This window comes from Tupaia chinensis, unplaced genomic scaffold (genome assembly GCF_000334495.1).
Source record: "Tupaia chinensis unplaced genomic scaffold, TupChi_1.0 Scaffold000116_1, whole genome shotgun sequence".
Taxonomy (NCBI): domain Eukaryota; kingdom Metazoa; phylum Chordata; class Mammalia; order Scandentia; family Tupaiidae; genus Tupaia; species Tupaia belangeri.
In genome coordinates, this window is record NW_006159580.1 from 1,148,135 (window position 1) to 1,163,035 (window position 14,901).

The 14,901-nt window shown below is 45.1% G+C and overlaps 1 protein-coding gene across 2 annotated transcripts in view; it reads left to right on the forward strand.

The window, feature by feature from the left end:
• The first annotated feature begins 1,100 nt into the window (after positions 1–1,100).
• The window catches only part of TAF11 (TATA-box binding protein associated factor 11), a 17,278-nt gene continuing 3,477 nt past the window's right edge, over positions 1,101–14,901 (forward strand). Inside the window, exons 1-2 of one of the 2 annotated variants that reach the window (XM_006144195.3) lie at positions 1,101–1,882; positions 9,677–9,825. In XM_006144195.3, coding sequence (XP_006144257.1) covers positions 1,640–1,882; positions 9,677–9,825 — 392 coding nt within the window. In that variant the 5' untranslated portion in view covers positions 1,101–1,639. The remainder of the gene's footprint in view (positions 1,883–9,676; positions 9,826–14,901) is intronic. The other variant, XM_006144196.3, reaches the window with a different exon arrangement.

The following is a 14,901-nucleotide window of genomic DNA, read 5'->3' on the forward strand; positions in this document are numbered from 1 at the left end:
CGGCCCCCAACCTTTCCGTCCCCGGGCAACGCCCCCCCCAAACCGGCCGGGGACACCACCCCCCACCCCCCCGCCTTTTCCCCACGAGCGCGTCACTTCCGGGATCCGGCGTCACGCGTCACCGCGCCCCCGCGTCCCGCCCCCTTGCCCACCTTGCTGGGCGGGGCTCCGGCGGCCCGCGCCGGTGGACCTCGCTGAGGCAAAAAAAGGGTTCGAGGGGACTGCGCGGGCTGAGCGCTCCGGGCACCGGGGGAAAAGGGGAGACGGAGCCCACCTGTGCGCGCCTCCGGACGTGCGCTCCCTCTCTAAAGGTTAGGGGGCTCGCGGGACAGGAAATACGGTAATTCGTCCAGTGTAGAAACAAAGAGGGAAATATGGTAACGCGCACCTACATTTCCAAGCCCATTCTCAAGCGTGCATACATTAAACGTAGTAGGTGCGGGGACCTAGTGATCCAGAGGTGGATAAAATGCCCTCCACCCCGCACCTCAATGAGAGAAGAGAGGAAATTTCTAAAATAGAGTCTTCCCTTCATCCTCCCCATCCCTGAAATGGCTAACATCCGAGACCTCTCTTTTTAGAGTCCTCTTCATTGTGATTAGAGTAACCAAACTCGTATTAAAGTCAGGCGTATGAAACCAACTCCGATCTTGAGTACAAGTAAACTGGAGAGTAAAATCTAATTGCGTAGGAACTATGTTTTGTTCCCTAGTAGCACCACAGGTTGGAAGTAGGCGGACGATCGTTATAGAGTGAATAAATGGGTTGGATATATTCTACTAGAGCTGCTAGATGACTTTTTTTTTTTTTTTGAGGTGCTTGCGGAATGGAAGAAAATGCTGGCAAGTCAGTGTAAACACGAACTGACTTTCTGCGATTGAAATACAGCAGGTCGAGTCCCTGCCTGAAAGTTCACCATTCCAAAGTAGCTGCCGTCCACGACATGCGGCATACAACGGAACTGAGCTTTTCTTCCCGGTCCCCCAACTTTGCTCCAGGGTGACGGGTTAAGCAAGGGGTTAATTGACATAGCAATTTTTAGGAAGGCAGAAAGGTTGGATTTTTTCTACTAGAGCTGCTAGATGACTTTTTTTTTTTTTTTTTTGAGGTGCTTGCGGAATGGAAGAAAATGCTGGCAAGTCAGTGTAAACACGAACTGACTTTCTGCGATTGAAATACAGCAGGTCGAGTCCCTGCCTGAAAGTTCACCATTCCAAAGTAGCTGCCGTCCACGACATGCGGCATACAACGGAACTGAGCTTTTCTTCCCGGTCCCCCAACTTTGCTCCAGGGTGACGGGTTAAGCAAGGGGTTAATTGACATAGCAGTTTTTAGGAAGGCAGAAAGCAAAAAAGTCCTTCAATAGACAAAACTATGCTTCTTCGCAAAACACTATTTTCCCAGGGCAGAGGAGCCGCAGAGTGAACCTCGTACCCTCAGTTCTCAATTTCCCACTGCCAACAAAAGAGTTAAACTGAAACCCTCGCGTCCTCTCTTCGCGCTTCAAACTGACCCGTCCGGGGAGCGGTAGGGGTGACGTCATCGCAGCGCGACGACCGGAAGTAAGCGCCTGTGCTCCGGGGTGCGGAGCTCCTGCTTCTATCTGGACGGTCATCGCTCCTCTCTGATCCAGGCCTAGATGGACAGTGCCCACGAGTCGCCCACCGAGAAAGGTGGAGAGGCAGGGGAGTCAGAGGAGACGCCCGCTGCTCCCGGGGGACCGGGGACTACGGACACGGATGTACTCCCGGAGGAAACTGACGGAGACGGGGATGCGGACTTGAAAGAAGCCGCAGCGGAGGAAGGCGAGGTAGGAAGAGATGTGTTGGTGAGGTTAGAGGAGCACCCCGACTTTGCTGTTACTGGATGCTCGTCGATACTGGTGGGTAGTTCCTCCCACGCAAGAACTCGAACTCCCTGCGACTCGTGCCAGAAACTGCAACCTTGTAGGGCGAGACAAAATAAAATGCTGGTGACGGTCGGTCTCAGAGGCCCAAACTCTGGATTAATATTTTTTTATTTTTGCCTTTAAGGATTAAAACTACTTCTACAGGAATTTTAAGTGGCCTCTTGGTTTTTCCAGTGAAGACATAGGGATCAATGCCACAGTAAGATTTGGCGCAGAATTCCATGCACCCCTTTCGATGCAATATAATAGTTCTTCAATGTTGTTTAAGCACAACTTGTCTGTAGAGATGGTAGACCCGTTAAAAGGAAATTTTGAGGGGATTGCTGGTTAAATCGTATTCTTACTCTTTTGGGATATTTAACTGCTATCATTGACCTGGTTACTAATGTCCAAAGGTCTCTATAGCATAAGAACGACAAATCCATCAGTTGCGCCAGGCTGAGAGTCAGCAGTGTTGCCTAGCAGAGCGTCAGTTAGGGGATGAAAATATCAGCATTCTCTGGGTGTTATTTCTTTTCTTTTCTTTTCTTTTTTTTTTTAGAGGTTTTTGCTATAGGGCGCATGTGCTCTCCAGAAAGAGAAAGACAGAGAGACAGCGAGAAATCACCCCCAAGGGAGCATGGCCACTCCGCAATCCCTTCTCCTACATTCTCCTCTGGGGATCTTGGGCACGCAGGCACACACACCCAGCGTGAGTTTAAGCCACCGGGTCCGGGACTTGAGCCACAGTCGACTGCATGGGAGTTTAGCGACACAGTCATTACGCTAACTGCTGGTCCCTCTGGGTGTTATTTCTAAAGGAAGAATTCTAAAAGTCTTAGAGCCAGAGTGGACATTAGCAATCATGGGGAGGGGGAGGAGGGGGACAGCGAGTGGGTGGTAGTTAAGGTGTGGGACTCTCACATGGTCAAGTGTGATTTGATTCTGGAACCAGTGGCTTGAAAACCATGCCAGACACATGTCCCTGCATGCCCAAAATCTCTAGAGGAGAATGGAGGAGAAGGGATTGTGGCTTGGCTATCTCCCCTGGGGGATGATTATTCTTGCCTTCCCTCTTTTTTTTTTTTTCTGAGAGGTTTTTGCTATAGGGCACGTGCACAGGCTTGCCAGAAGGACAGAGAGAGAGAGAGAGAGACAGAAAGTGAGAAATCACCCCCCAGGGGGGATGGCCACACCACAATCCCTTCTCCATTCTCCTCTTGGGATCTTGGGCACACGCGCACACGCACATGCGCCTGGCATGAGTTTTAAGCCACCAGATCCGGGACTCAAACCGTGGTCGACTACATGGGAGTCTAGCGACATAGCCATTATGCTAACTGCTGGCCCCTTGCTTTCCCTCTTACTGTCTCTTTTTATCTGTGGCAAGCCCACATATTCTATGACCAAAAAAAAGGCAAACAAAAAAACGTAAAAGAGAGAGAAATCATGGGGTGAACATTAGATTAGATGGATATAACCTTTTAGAGCATGAAGTTGCATCAAATATACAAGATAAAGTAGAGCCAGCAGGTGATGCAGAGATTAAGATGGCAGGATCCCACCTGCTGCTCAGTTGCAGTCCCAGAGGCTTGAAAATACATGCCCAAAAATCCAGAAAAGAGAATGGAAGAGAAGGGATTGTGTGGACATCCCCTCTGAAGAGTGCTTTCTCACTTTCCTGCTCTTTCTCACTCTTGTCTCTGGTGAGTGCACATGCCCTATAGCAAAACTTAAAATAAATAAATAAACGAAGTCATTACCTAAGTAAATAAATGACCATTGAGTATTTTTTTTTTTTAGAGAGAGACTTTTGGTAGAGTGTGTGCGCTCACCAGGGACAGAGATAGAGACAGAAAGTGAGAAATCATCTCCCTCCCCTCCACCCGCCAGGGGCTGTGGCCATGTTCAATCCCTTCTCCATTCCCCTCTTGGGATTTTTGGCATGCACACACGCTCCTACTGGGTACAGGACTCAACCCTCAGTCAGCCACATAGGCATCCAGCAATGTAGCCATGATGCCATCTGCTGGTCCCAAGCATAATTAAAATATATATTTATATATTTTAATATATTTATGTTGTCTAAAAGTGACAAAAATATGAGAAAACTTTTTTTAAAAGTTTTTTATTTGTTTTTTAGTTTTGCTATACCAGAGAGAGACAGAGGGTGTGAAGTCACCCCCCAGGAAAGGACAGCCATGCTGTAATCCCTTTTCCATTTGGAATTTTAGGCTTGCACACCTGTTTTTCAACCACTGCGTTTGGGCCTCAAAATGTTCAATCAACCATGTGGGATCCAGTCACCTAACTTCCATGCCATCTGCTGGCCCAACAAAACTGTTTAAAAGAAAACTTCTTAGAACAGGTTTCAAGGATGGAAAGAATCTAGCTCAGTCCACTACAGAGAAAAATCATTAAACAGAAATTTTCACCCAACAGAGAATGAAGTTGGAAGCTTCTGATTATGTACTAGACCACAAAGGCAAACATGAATTCTTAAAAGTTGAAACCATAACTGGCCACATCCTGTTAATACGAGATAGTAGACCTGAAATTAACAAAAAGCTACCTCACTCCACTCCCTTCCCCCCCCCAAAAAAAAAAAACTAGCCACCTAAACATTTTAAACTGTTTTTTATTTTATTTTTGAAAGAATTATTTTATTTAACTTTATTTAGTTAGTTAGTTTTTAATTTGACCAGAAAGGACAGAGAGAGAGAGAGAGGAAAAGTGAGAAAGCAAGCTGCCAGGTCTGGGACTCAAACCATGGTCAGCCGTGTGGGAGTCCAGCACCCTTAACCACCATGCCACCTGCCAGCCCCTTAAACTGCTTTTTAAATAGTCCTAAGGTTGAAGAAATTAACAGAGTGAACACATCAAAGTCTGTGGAGTTTGACCAAAGCCTATTTAGAGAAAAATTCATAACTTTAAAATATTTTTATTAACAAACAGGAGATATTGAAAATAAGCACCCAAATCAAGAAACCAGAAAAAGAACAAAACAAACTAGGGGGGCTAGTGGGGGGCTGGCAGGTGGCATGGTGGTTGAGGCACTGGACTCCCGCATGGGCGACTACAGTTCAAATCCCAGACCCAGTGAGCTGAAAATCATAACAAATAAATAAATAAATGTGGGGGGTGGGACCAGCAGTTGGTATAATGGCAATGTCGCTGGACTCCCATGTAGTCCCAGACTCGGTGGCTTAAACTCAACACCAGGCACGTGTGCGTGTGTGCCCAGGATCCCGAGGGGAGAATGGAGGAGAAGGGATTGCAGCATGACCATCCCCCCGGGGGGTGATTTCTCGCTTTCTGTCCCTCTGTCTTTATGATGAGCACATGCACCCTATAGCAAAAACCTCTCCCCGCCAAAAAAAAAAAGTAAGTAAATAAACGGGGGGAGAACTACAGTATAGAAACAAGGAGTTAGTAATGATTAAAGTGGATACTAATTCATTAGTACTTAAAAAATTAAGAAATGATAAAATTAAGACCTAATTATTTGAAATATAAATGAACAAAATTAGCAAGTTAAAGGGACACTGAGGCAGTGACGAGGCGATCTGGAGATCTTTAAAGTTAGAAGAAAAACTAATGTTGAAGGTTAGACCAAATAAATGTGAAAAACCTAAGGAAAATGATTTTTTAGGAAAATAAAATCAGGGGACCAGCAGATGGCAGAGTAGTTACATCACTAGACTCCCACATAACCAACCATCGTTCAAGTCCTGGACCCGGTGGGTTCAAAATCACGCTGTGCATGTGCATACCAGCCCAACTTCCTGGGAAGAGAATAGAAAGGATTGAGGTGTGGCCATCTCCCCTGGAGGGTGAGTTCTCACTTTCCCTCTCACTGTGTGTGTCTCTGTCGCTAGTAAGCACATGTGCCCTAAGGCCAAAACCTCTATGTGTATATATATATTTTTTTTAAAGAAAATATAAACATCAAAATTGAAACACAAGGTTATAAAACTTGTGTAAATCAGTGACTAGGAAAAAAAGGAGGGCTGGTTCTATGGCCTGGTGGTTAAGTCAGCCAAATCACACGTGGCCAGCTGCACAGTTCAAGTCCCAAGAGCCAGTGGTTGGAAAACATGCTGGCCTTGTGTGCCAGGAAAAGGGACTGTAGCATGACCCTTCTCTGTTGGAGGAGGTTTTCTCCTTTCTCTCTTCCTATATCTCTGTCTCTCTGGTGAATGCACATGCCCCCTAGGGGAGGGGAAAAAAAAGGAAAAAATTGTCAAAGCTATACCACTTTCATTCCCACCTACCCTCCGATATTTCTGTGTCATCTTTTTTTTTGGAGAGGTTTTTGCTATAGGGCGCGTGCGCTCGCCAGACAGACAGACAGAGACAGAAAGACAGAAAACAGGAAATCACCCCCCAGGGGGGGATGGCCATGCCACCATCCCTTCTCCTCCATTCTCCTCTCGGGATCTTGGGCACGCACGCACACGCCTGGCGTGAGATTTAAGCCACCAGGTCCGGGACTCAAACCGCGGTCGACTACGTGGGAGTCCAGTGACATAGCCATTACGCTAACGGCTGGTCCCTTTCTGTGTCATCTTTAATCTGAGTTCCTCTTTAAGGAAAACAGTTAAATCTCATTAATGAGTTTTATGGAATACTTAAGATTCCGGAATAAGAGCTAGCGGGTGGTGTGGAAGTTAGGGTGGCTGGATCCCATATGTCCTGCAGATGGCATAATGGTTACGTCACTGGACTCTCACATGGCTGATTACAGTTCAAGTCCCAGCCCCAGTCACCTGAAACTCACGCTGGGCACTTGTGCGTGCATGCCCAAAATCCCCAGAGGAAGCTAGAGGAGAAGGGATTGCAGCATGGCCATCCCCCCCAGGGGGTGATTTCTCACTTTCTGTGTCTCTGGCAAGTGCACACACCCTACAGCAAAAAAAAATAATCTCTTTTTTAAAAAGGCACTTGTGCATGCCAGGCATTGTGTATGTGCGTGCACGCCCAAAATTCCTAGAGGAGAATGGAGGAGAAAGGATTGCAGCATGGCCATCCCCCCAGGGGGTGATTTCTCACTTTCTCTCTCTCACTTTCTATGCCTCTGTCTTTCTCCAGCAATTGCTATACACCCTATAGCAACAACAACTACAAAAAACTTTTTAAAAACATGAAAAGATTCTATATTAAATTGGAGGGGATGAAGTTTGGATTTTATTTTTATTATTATTAGACTGAAATTTCCTAAGCATCTAGCATGAGTAAAACTGTTTAATGCTCAAGTGTAGAGAGAGAAATAGTAAAAGATAAACCTATCTTTAAAAGTTATCAGTCTACGGGAACCAGCAGTTAGCGTAATGGCTATGTCGTTGGACTCCCACGAAGTCGACTGCGGTTCGCGTCCCAGACCCGGTGGCTTAAAACTCACGCCGGGCACGTGTGCGTGCGTGCCCAGGATCCCGAGAGGAGAATGGAGGAGAAGGGATTGCGGTGTGGCCATCCCCCCTGGGGGTGATTTCTCACTTTCTGTCTCTCTCTGTCTGGCAAGCGCACGCACCCTATAGCAAAAACCTCTCCACAAAAAAAAAAAAAAAAAAAAAAAGTTATCAGTCTAGTAATAGGAAATAAATATTTGTATAATACAGTAGGTTGAACAGTAGGAAGGGAAAAGCCCTACTCTCACTTGAAAGTTCCAAATTGAGGGAACCAGCAGTTAGCGTAATGGCTATGTCGCTGGACTCCCACGTAGTCGACCGCGGTTCGTGTCCCGGACCCGGTGGCTTAAAACTCATGCCGGGCGCATGTGCGTGCGTGCCCAAGATCCCGAGAGGAGAATGGAGGAGAAGGGATTGAGGCGTGACCATCCCCCCTGGGGGGTGATTTCTCACTTTCTGTCTCTATGTCTCTCTCTCTGTCTGGCGAGCGCACGCGCCCTACAGTGAAAATCTCTCCAAAAAAAAAAAAAAAGTTCCAAATTGAAAGAAATATTCCTCCACATGGAATCATCAGCTGGGACGACATCTGTAGGTGTGGTGTCAGGGCGAGCCCCGGAGTGCAGTCGTGACTAAGCCTTGTGCCTAAGGAGCCAGATACCACATGGTCTGTAGTTTGAATTCCAGCTCCAGCAGCTTGGGAAGCCTGTCAGGTGTGTGCCCATGTTTGCCCCGAATCCTGGCAGGACAGAAATCGAGAGAGAAGGATTGCAGTGTGACCGTACCACATTAGGGTGCTCTTTCTCTCGCTCTTTCTCTTGCACATACACATACCTTCTGGCAATAAAAACTTAACTTTAAAAAAAAAAAAAGATCTCAAACCAGTCTTGTGGTCTGGTGGATAAGGGAGCTGGATCCTACATGGCCAACTGTGCAGTTCGAATCCCAGCTCCGGTGGCTCGAAAATCAGCCAAGCGTGTATGTGTGCCCCAAATCCTGACAGGATGGAGAAATGGAGACGGGATTGCCCACGCCCCATCAGGGGGTGCTTTCTCTGTCTCCCTCTGGCAAGCATATGTGCCCCCTGGCTTAAAAAAGAGAGACTAGATCTAGAGGCAGAATGACTAGCTGGATAGAGAGGATTTTGCTAAAGAATGAGGTCAGAGGGCCAGCGAGGGACATGGTGATTAAGGTGCAGTTTTCCAGCATGGCCAACTGCACATCCAGGTGTGCCAGAAATCCCAAGAGGAGAACGGAGAAGAGATTGCGTCATGGCCAACCCCCTGGGTGTTGATACCCTGCTTTCCCTCTTTGTCTTTCTTCAGTGAGCGCAAGTATCCTGTGGCAAAAACCTTAAAGGTGGCGGGGGAGCAGCATGTGGTGCGCTGAACTCTCACATAGTAGACCGTAGTTCAAGTCTCCAACCTGGCAGCTTGCTTTCTCACTTTCCCTATCTCTGTCTCTCTTACTTTGTCCCTCTCTGGTCAAACTAAAACAAAGTTAAATAATTCTTTTAAAAAAAAAAAAGAGGGATGAAGAGTGGGCCCAAGGGAGAGTGGTTTTCATGATCCTTGGTTACAGATACTGGTAAACATATAGTAGAGTTGTGATCACAGCTAAACTGGAAAACTGGATTATTGTGTTGGTTTTCATTCCATAGCTGGGTTATGATCTTCCTTTAAGAGAGATACCATATCTCACACTTGATGCTTCAGTTAGTGCCAAAAAACAAACAAACAAAAAAAACTCAATAAACAAGCTTATTGTGTTCTAATAAGATAACTTCTTTCTTTCTTTTTTCTTTTTTCTTTTTTTTTTTTGTAGAGAGATTTTTGCTAGAGGGTGTGTGCATTCGCCAGAGAGACAGAAAGCAAAAATCACCCCTCAGTGGGGACAGCCACACCACAATCCCTTCTCCATTCTCCTCGCAGGATCTTGGCTAAGCACACATACACATGCCCAGCATGAGTTTTAAGCTGCCAGGTCTAGGACTTGAACTGCAGTCCACTACGTGGGAGTCCGGTGATATAACTATTCCACCATCTCCTGGTCCTAGTGAGATGATATCTTTTTAGAGATTTTTTGCTATAGGGCACATGTGCTCACTGGAGAGACACAGAGAGACAGAAAGTGAGAAATCACCCCCAGCGGGGATGGCCACACCACAATCCCTTCTCCTCCATTCACCTCTCGAGGCTTTGGGCACAAGCACACACACACAAGGTCCAGGACTTCGAACCAAACCGCAGTCGACTACGTGGGAGTCTGGTGTCCAGTGACGCAACCATTGTGCCATCTGCTGGTCCTGAGATGATACCTTATTACCTTGCTTGAGCTTGGAGACGTGGCTAAACATGTAATAGTATTTCTTTCATCTCCCCAGCCTAAGACTCAGGATGTCTCAGATTTAACAGCAGTCGAAAGAGAGGATTCATCATTACTTACACCTGCAGCCAAAAAACTAAAACTAGATACCAAAGAAAAGAAAGAGAAAAAGCAGAAGGTGGATGAAGACGAGATTCAGAAGATGCAGTAAGTCACTTTCTGATCAGCCCTCGTTTCAGTGGTCTAACTTGACCACTCAGAGTTAATGAGTTTTTCTTGACCTTTGGGTTTTTTCCTTTTTTTAATTTAAAACACATGACAGTATAGTATAGGAAATATAAATAAGTAAAAAAAAGAAAAAAAATTACCTAACTACTAAGAGATATACACGGCCAGAATTTTGATGTGTATTCCTCAAGGTATCTTCTATGCATATATATTTATAAATTTTATTTATAATTAAATTTATATAAGTAATAATTCCTTAATTATCAAATACTGTTTCATAACCTGTTTTTACATTACATATGGTGAATGGGTTTTGTTTGTTTGTTTTTTAAAGAATTATTTAATTTTACTTATTTTTTTTTTGTAGAGGTTTTTTCCTATAGGGCGTTCACACACGCCAGACAGACAGAGACATTCCCCCCAACAGGGGGATGGCCACACCGCAATCCCTTCTCCTCCATTCTCCTCTTGGGATCTTGGGCATGCAGGTACACGTGCCAGGCATGAGTTTAAGCCACCAGGGTCCAGGACTCGAACTGTGGTTGACTATATGGGAGTCTAGTGACATAGCCATTACACTAACTACTGGTCCCACTTAATATTATTACTTTTTAATTTGACCAGAGAAAGAAGGAAGATGAGAAAGTAAGTCACCAGGACCAGGACCCAAACCACAGTGGGCAGTGTGGGCATCCAGCACCCCAACTACCACACCACCTGCTAGGCCCTATGTAGTGAATGTTTTTCATGTCATCTAGGCCATCATTTTCTTCACAATGAAAATAGTATATTTCCTGATTATAAAAATAGTATGAACTCATTGCAAATAATTCAGTGAATAAAGAAAAATAGAAAAAAATTGCCAATAAACCTACCACCTAGAGTTTACACTAAGTGAATATTTGGGTATATGTCTTTTCACATTTATTTTTTTAAGATATTTATTTGAATATCCAGCTTATTTGAAATGTATGGTTTGAAATATTTTGGTGTCAGTAAACGAGTCCATGAATTTTTTTTCTTTTTTAATTTGCTAAAGGGTATACGCGTTCACTGGAATGAGATGGTAGGGGATTAGACTAAGAAAGCACCTTTCAGGGGGTGACCGTTCTCTCAAAATTTTGGGCACATATGCCAGCATATTTTTCATGCTGCTAGGTCTGGGTCTGGGACTCAAACATATAGTCAGCCATGTGGGATCTAGCCTCCTTAACCACCATGCCAAACGCCCCATATACCTTTTTAAGAGAGAGATTTTTACTATAGGGCACATGCACTCATTGGAGAGACATAGAGAGAGAAAGTGAAAAATCAACCCCCGGCGGGGGGGATGGCCACACCGCAATCCTATCTCCTCCATTCTCCTCTTGGGATCTTGGGCACGCACGCACACGTGCCTAGCGTGAGTTTAAGCCACTGGGTTCGGGATTCAAACCACAGTCGACTACGTGGGAGTCCAGTGACATAGCCATTATGCCACCTGCTGACCGCCCCATATATCATTTTTAAGATAGCATTGTATCCCATTATGTGGATGAACCATAATTTAATCCCTATAACCCTTCTGGTGGGTTTTTTTTTCCTTCCAGTATTATGAGTAGTATTATTGGACACATCTTCACATGCTTGTCTATTCTTTTTGTTTTTTTTTTTTTGAGACAGGATCTCTGCATTCCCCAGACTGGCCCCTCAAATTCATAGCCCTCTCGCCTCAGTCTCCCAAGTGCATACCCACCATGCATGCCCTGGTTATTCATTCCATTTGTTTTATTGTTTTTGCCAGAATGCACGTGGCACGTGTGCTCACAGAGAAAGAGAGAAGAAAGCACTTCCCCAAGGGTGCAGTTACGCCTCAAGTCTCCTCCATTCTTCCTTCCCGTCAGCATTTCTAGCGCAGGGGCACACGTGCCTCATGTGCTTTCCAAGTCACTGTGGCCAGGATTCAAACTGGTTGGTCACATGGGATCTAACTCCCTTAACAGCTACTCCATGATACCAGCCAGTTCGTCGCTTCTTAAAATAATCTTAGAAATATCATTAGTGGTTCAGACTGGCAGGCGGTGGGGTAGTTTAGGTGCTGAACTCCCACATGGCTGATCCTGGTTTGGGTCCTGAACCAGCAGCTTTCTCCTTTTCTCTTTTTCTCTGTCTCTCTCTGGTCTAATTAAAATAATAACAACAATAATAAATAATCCTTTACGAAAAAAGTATAATTAGCAGTTTAAACAATATGAACACTTCGAAGTCTTTTCATACATGTTTCCAGATTTCCTCTCTGAAAAGGTATTCCAGTTCACTCTGCCTGAATGTATGAGTTTGTGTCCCTGCATTCTATTATCGTTCTTTTTAATAGTTATCTGATCTATGAAAAATGGTGGTGTGGACGTTTAAGTGGCTGGACTTTTTTGGGGGGGTGGGAGGAGAGGTTTTTGCTATAGGGCGCGTGCGCTCACCAGACAGACAGAGAGGGACAGAGAGACAGAAAGCGAGAAATCACCCCCCAGGGGGGATGGCCACGCCACAATCCCTTCTCCTCCATTCTCCTCCCGGGATCTTGGGCACGCACGCACACGCACCCAGCGTGAGTTTAAGCCACCGGGTCCAGGACCCAAACTGCGGTCAACTACATGGGAGTCCAGTGACATAGCCATTACACTAACTGCTGGTCCCTAGGTGGCTGGATTTTATATGCTGAGTGCACAGTTCAAGTCCCGGACCTAGGGGCTTGAGAAAATGTATCCAGTGCATGTGTGCTCAAAATCCCAAGAGGAGAATGAAGGCAATGGGATTTCCACCTGTTCATCCAGCCTGGGGAGTGATTTCTCATTCTCTCTGTCTCTCTCTCTGGTGAGCACACACACTTACAGCAAAACTAAACCAAAAAAAATAAATTTAATATTATCTATAGTTTATATTTTTAAGTTTTTCAGTTAGTAGTGAAGGTAAAAATTTTTCTGCTCTAAATTTATTGGCCATTGGTATTTTTGTAAATTTCTTATTTATGTTCTTTGTTCAATTTCTTTCTTCTTTTTTTTTTATATATAGAGAGATTTTTGCTATTTTTTTTTTTTTTTTAGAGAGAGATTTTTGCTATAGGGTGCGGGCGTTCTCTAGAGAGAAGAAAGCCAAATGGTACAGTTTAATATGTAGGGCCAGCCTGGTTGCCTAGTGGTTAAGGATGGAGAAATGGAGGAGGAGGAATGACAGTGTGATCACACCCCACTGAAGAGACGTTTGCTCCCTCTCCCCGGGGGATAGCCATGCCACAGTCCTCCGTTCTCTTAGGATTTTGGGCGTGCATGTGGACCTGCCCAGTATGGACTCAAACTGTGGTCGACTATATGGGGGGTCCAGCGATATAACCACTACACCATCTGCTGGTCCCCCTGTGTTCAGTTTCTAAAACTGATTTGCCATCTTGTTTTCATTTCTAATAATTATATATTAAAAATATTAACCGTTTTTTATATATTGTGTAAGTATTTTCCCCTGAATCTTTTAATGTTGATAGCTACTGGCTTGAAGGCTGGCCCTATAGCATAGCAGTTGACCACCATGCTTTGGGAATTGGATCTCAAATGGCTGACCACAGTTTGAGGCCTAGCCCTGGTAGCTTGGAAGACTTGCTGGGGGCCTGTGTGTGCATGCCCAAAGTCCTGACAGGATGGAGAAATGAAAGGGGGATTTGGCATGACTGTAACCCGGGTAGTAAGGTGCTTTCTTTCTTTCTCTCTTCTGTCTGTCTGTCTTTCTGTCTCTCTCTCTGGCAGCTGAAAAAAAAAAAAAAAAAACAAGAAGAAAGAAAGAATTGGGGTGGTAGAAGAAATGTACTTTCTTGAATATAAATTTACACACTTTTTTTCCCCACTAGAGAGTGCATGTGCTTGCCAGAGGAGGGAGAAAACATCTCGTCAGTGGGGTGTGGTCACACTGTAATCCCTTCTCCTCCATTCTGTCAGGATTTGGGGCACACACACCCACGTGCCTGGCATTTTTGTCAGGTCAGCAGGTTTGGATTCAAACCACAGTCAGTCACATGGGATCCAACTTCCTTAACTAGGCCACCAGGCTGGCCCTACATATTAAACTGTACCATTTGGACCAGCAGCTAGTGTGGTGGTTAGGGCACTGGACTCCTACATGGCTGATCATGGTTCGAGTCCTGGACCTGGCGGCTTGCTTTCTCTCTGTCTCTCTTTCACTCTCGCTCTGTTCCTCTCTGGTCAATTAAAATAAATAAAATAAAGTTAAATAAAATAATTCTTTTAAAAAAGGAACTATCATCAAAGTGAAATGCAATAAGGTAAAGTTATAGAGAATCTAATACTGAAAACACAGACTGTATCATATGACACAACAACCCAACCTTGTTTTTGTTTGTAAGGAAGAAAATAAATTGTATTTCTTTTTTTTCTTTTTTTTAAACTCATGATAGAGCACAAGTGCACACGGATGAGAATAAGAGAGAGAGGCACCTGCCACAGGGTCTGGTCATCTGTGATCTTATTTCTGTGTCATCCTCCCACCCCGTCAGATTTGGGGTGCTCACATGCACACATGGTGTATTTCAAGCTGACCAGGCCAGAGATTGAAACCAAAGTCACCATGTGGTTCATGAGATCTCTCTCAATCTCTCTCTCTCTCTCGTACTTGTACTTGCCAGAGAGAGAGCGTTGTAGGTGTTGGACTCCCACAAGACTGACTGGGACTGTGGCCATGCCATACCTCCATTTCTCCACCCATCAGGATTTAGGACATGCATGCTCATGTACCCCAGTGTGTCTTTCCAGCTGCCAAGGCCAGGATTCTAACCATGCTTAGCCATGTAGGATCCAGCTCCCAGTGCACACCACTTAAGCACTGCTACAGGCCAGCCCCTTAGCTTCTTTTTTTTTTTTTTTAAGAATTATTTTATAGGAACCAGCAGTTAGCGTTATGGCTATGTCACTTGACTCCATGTAGTCGACTGGTTCGAGTCCTGGACCCAGTGGCTTAAACTCACACGAGGCATGTGTCTGTGCACAGGATCCCAAGAGGAGAATGGAGGAGAAGGGA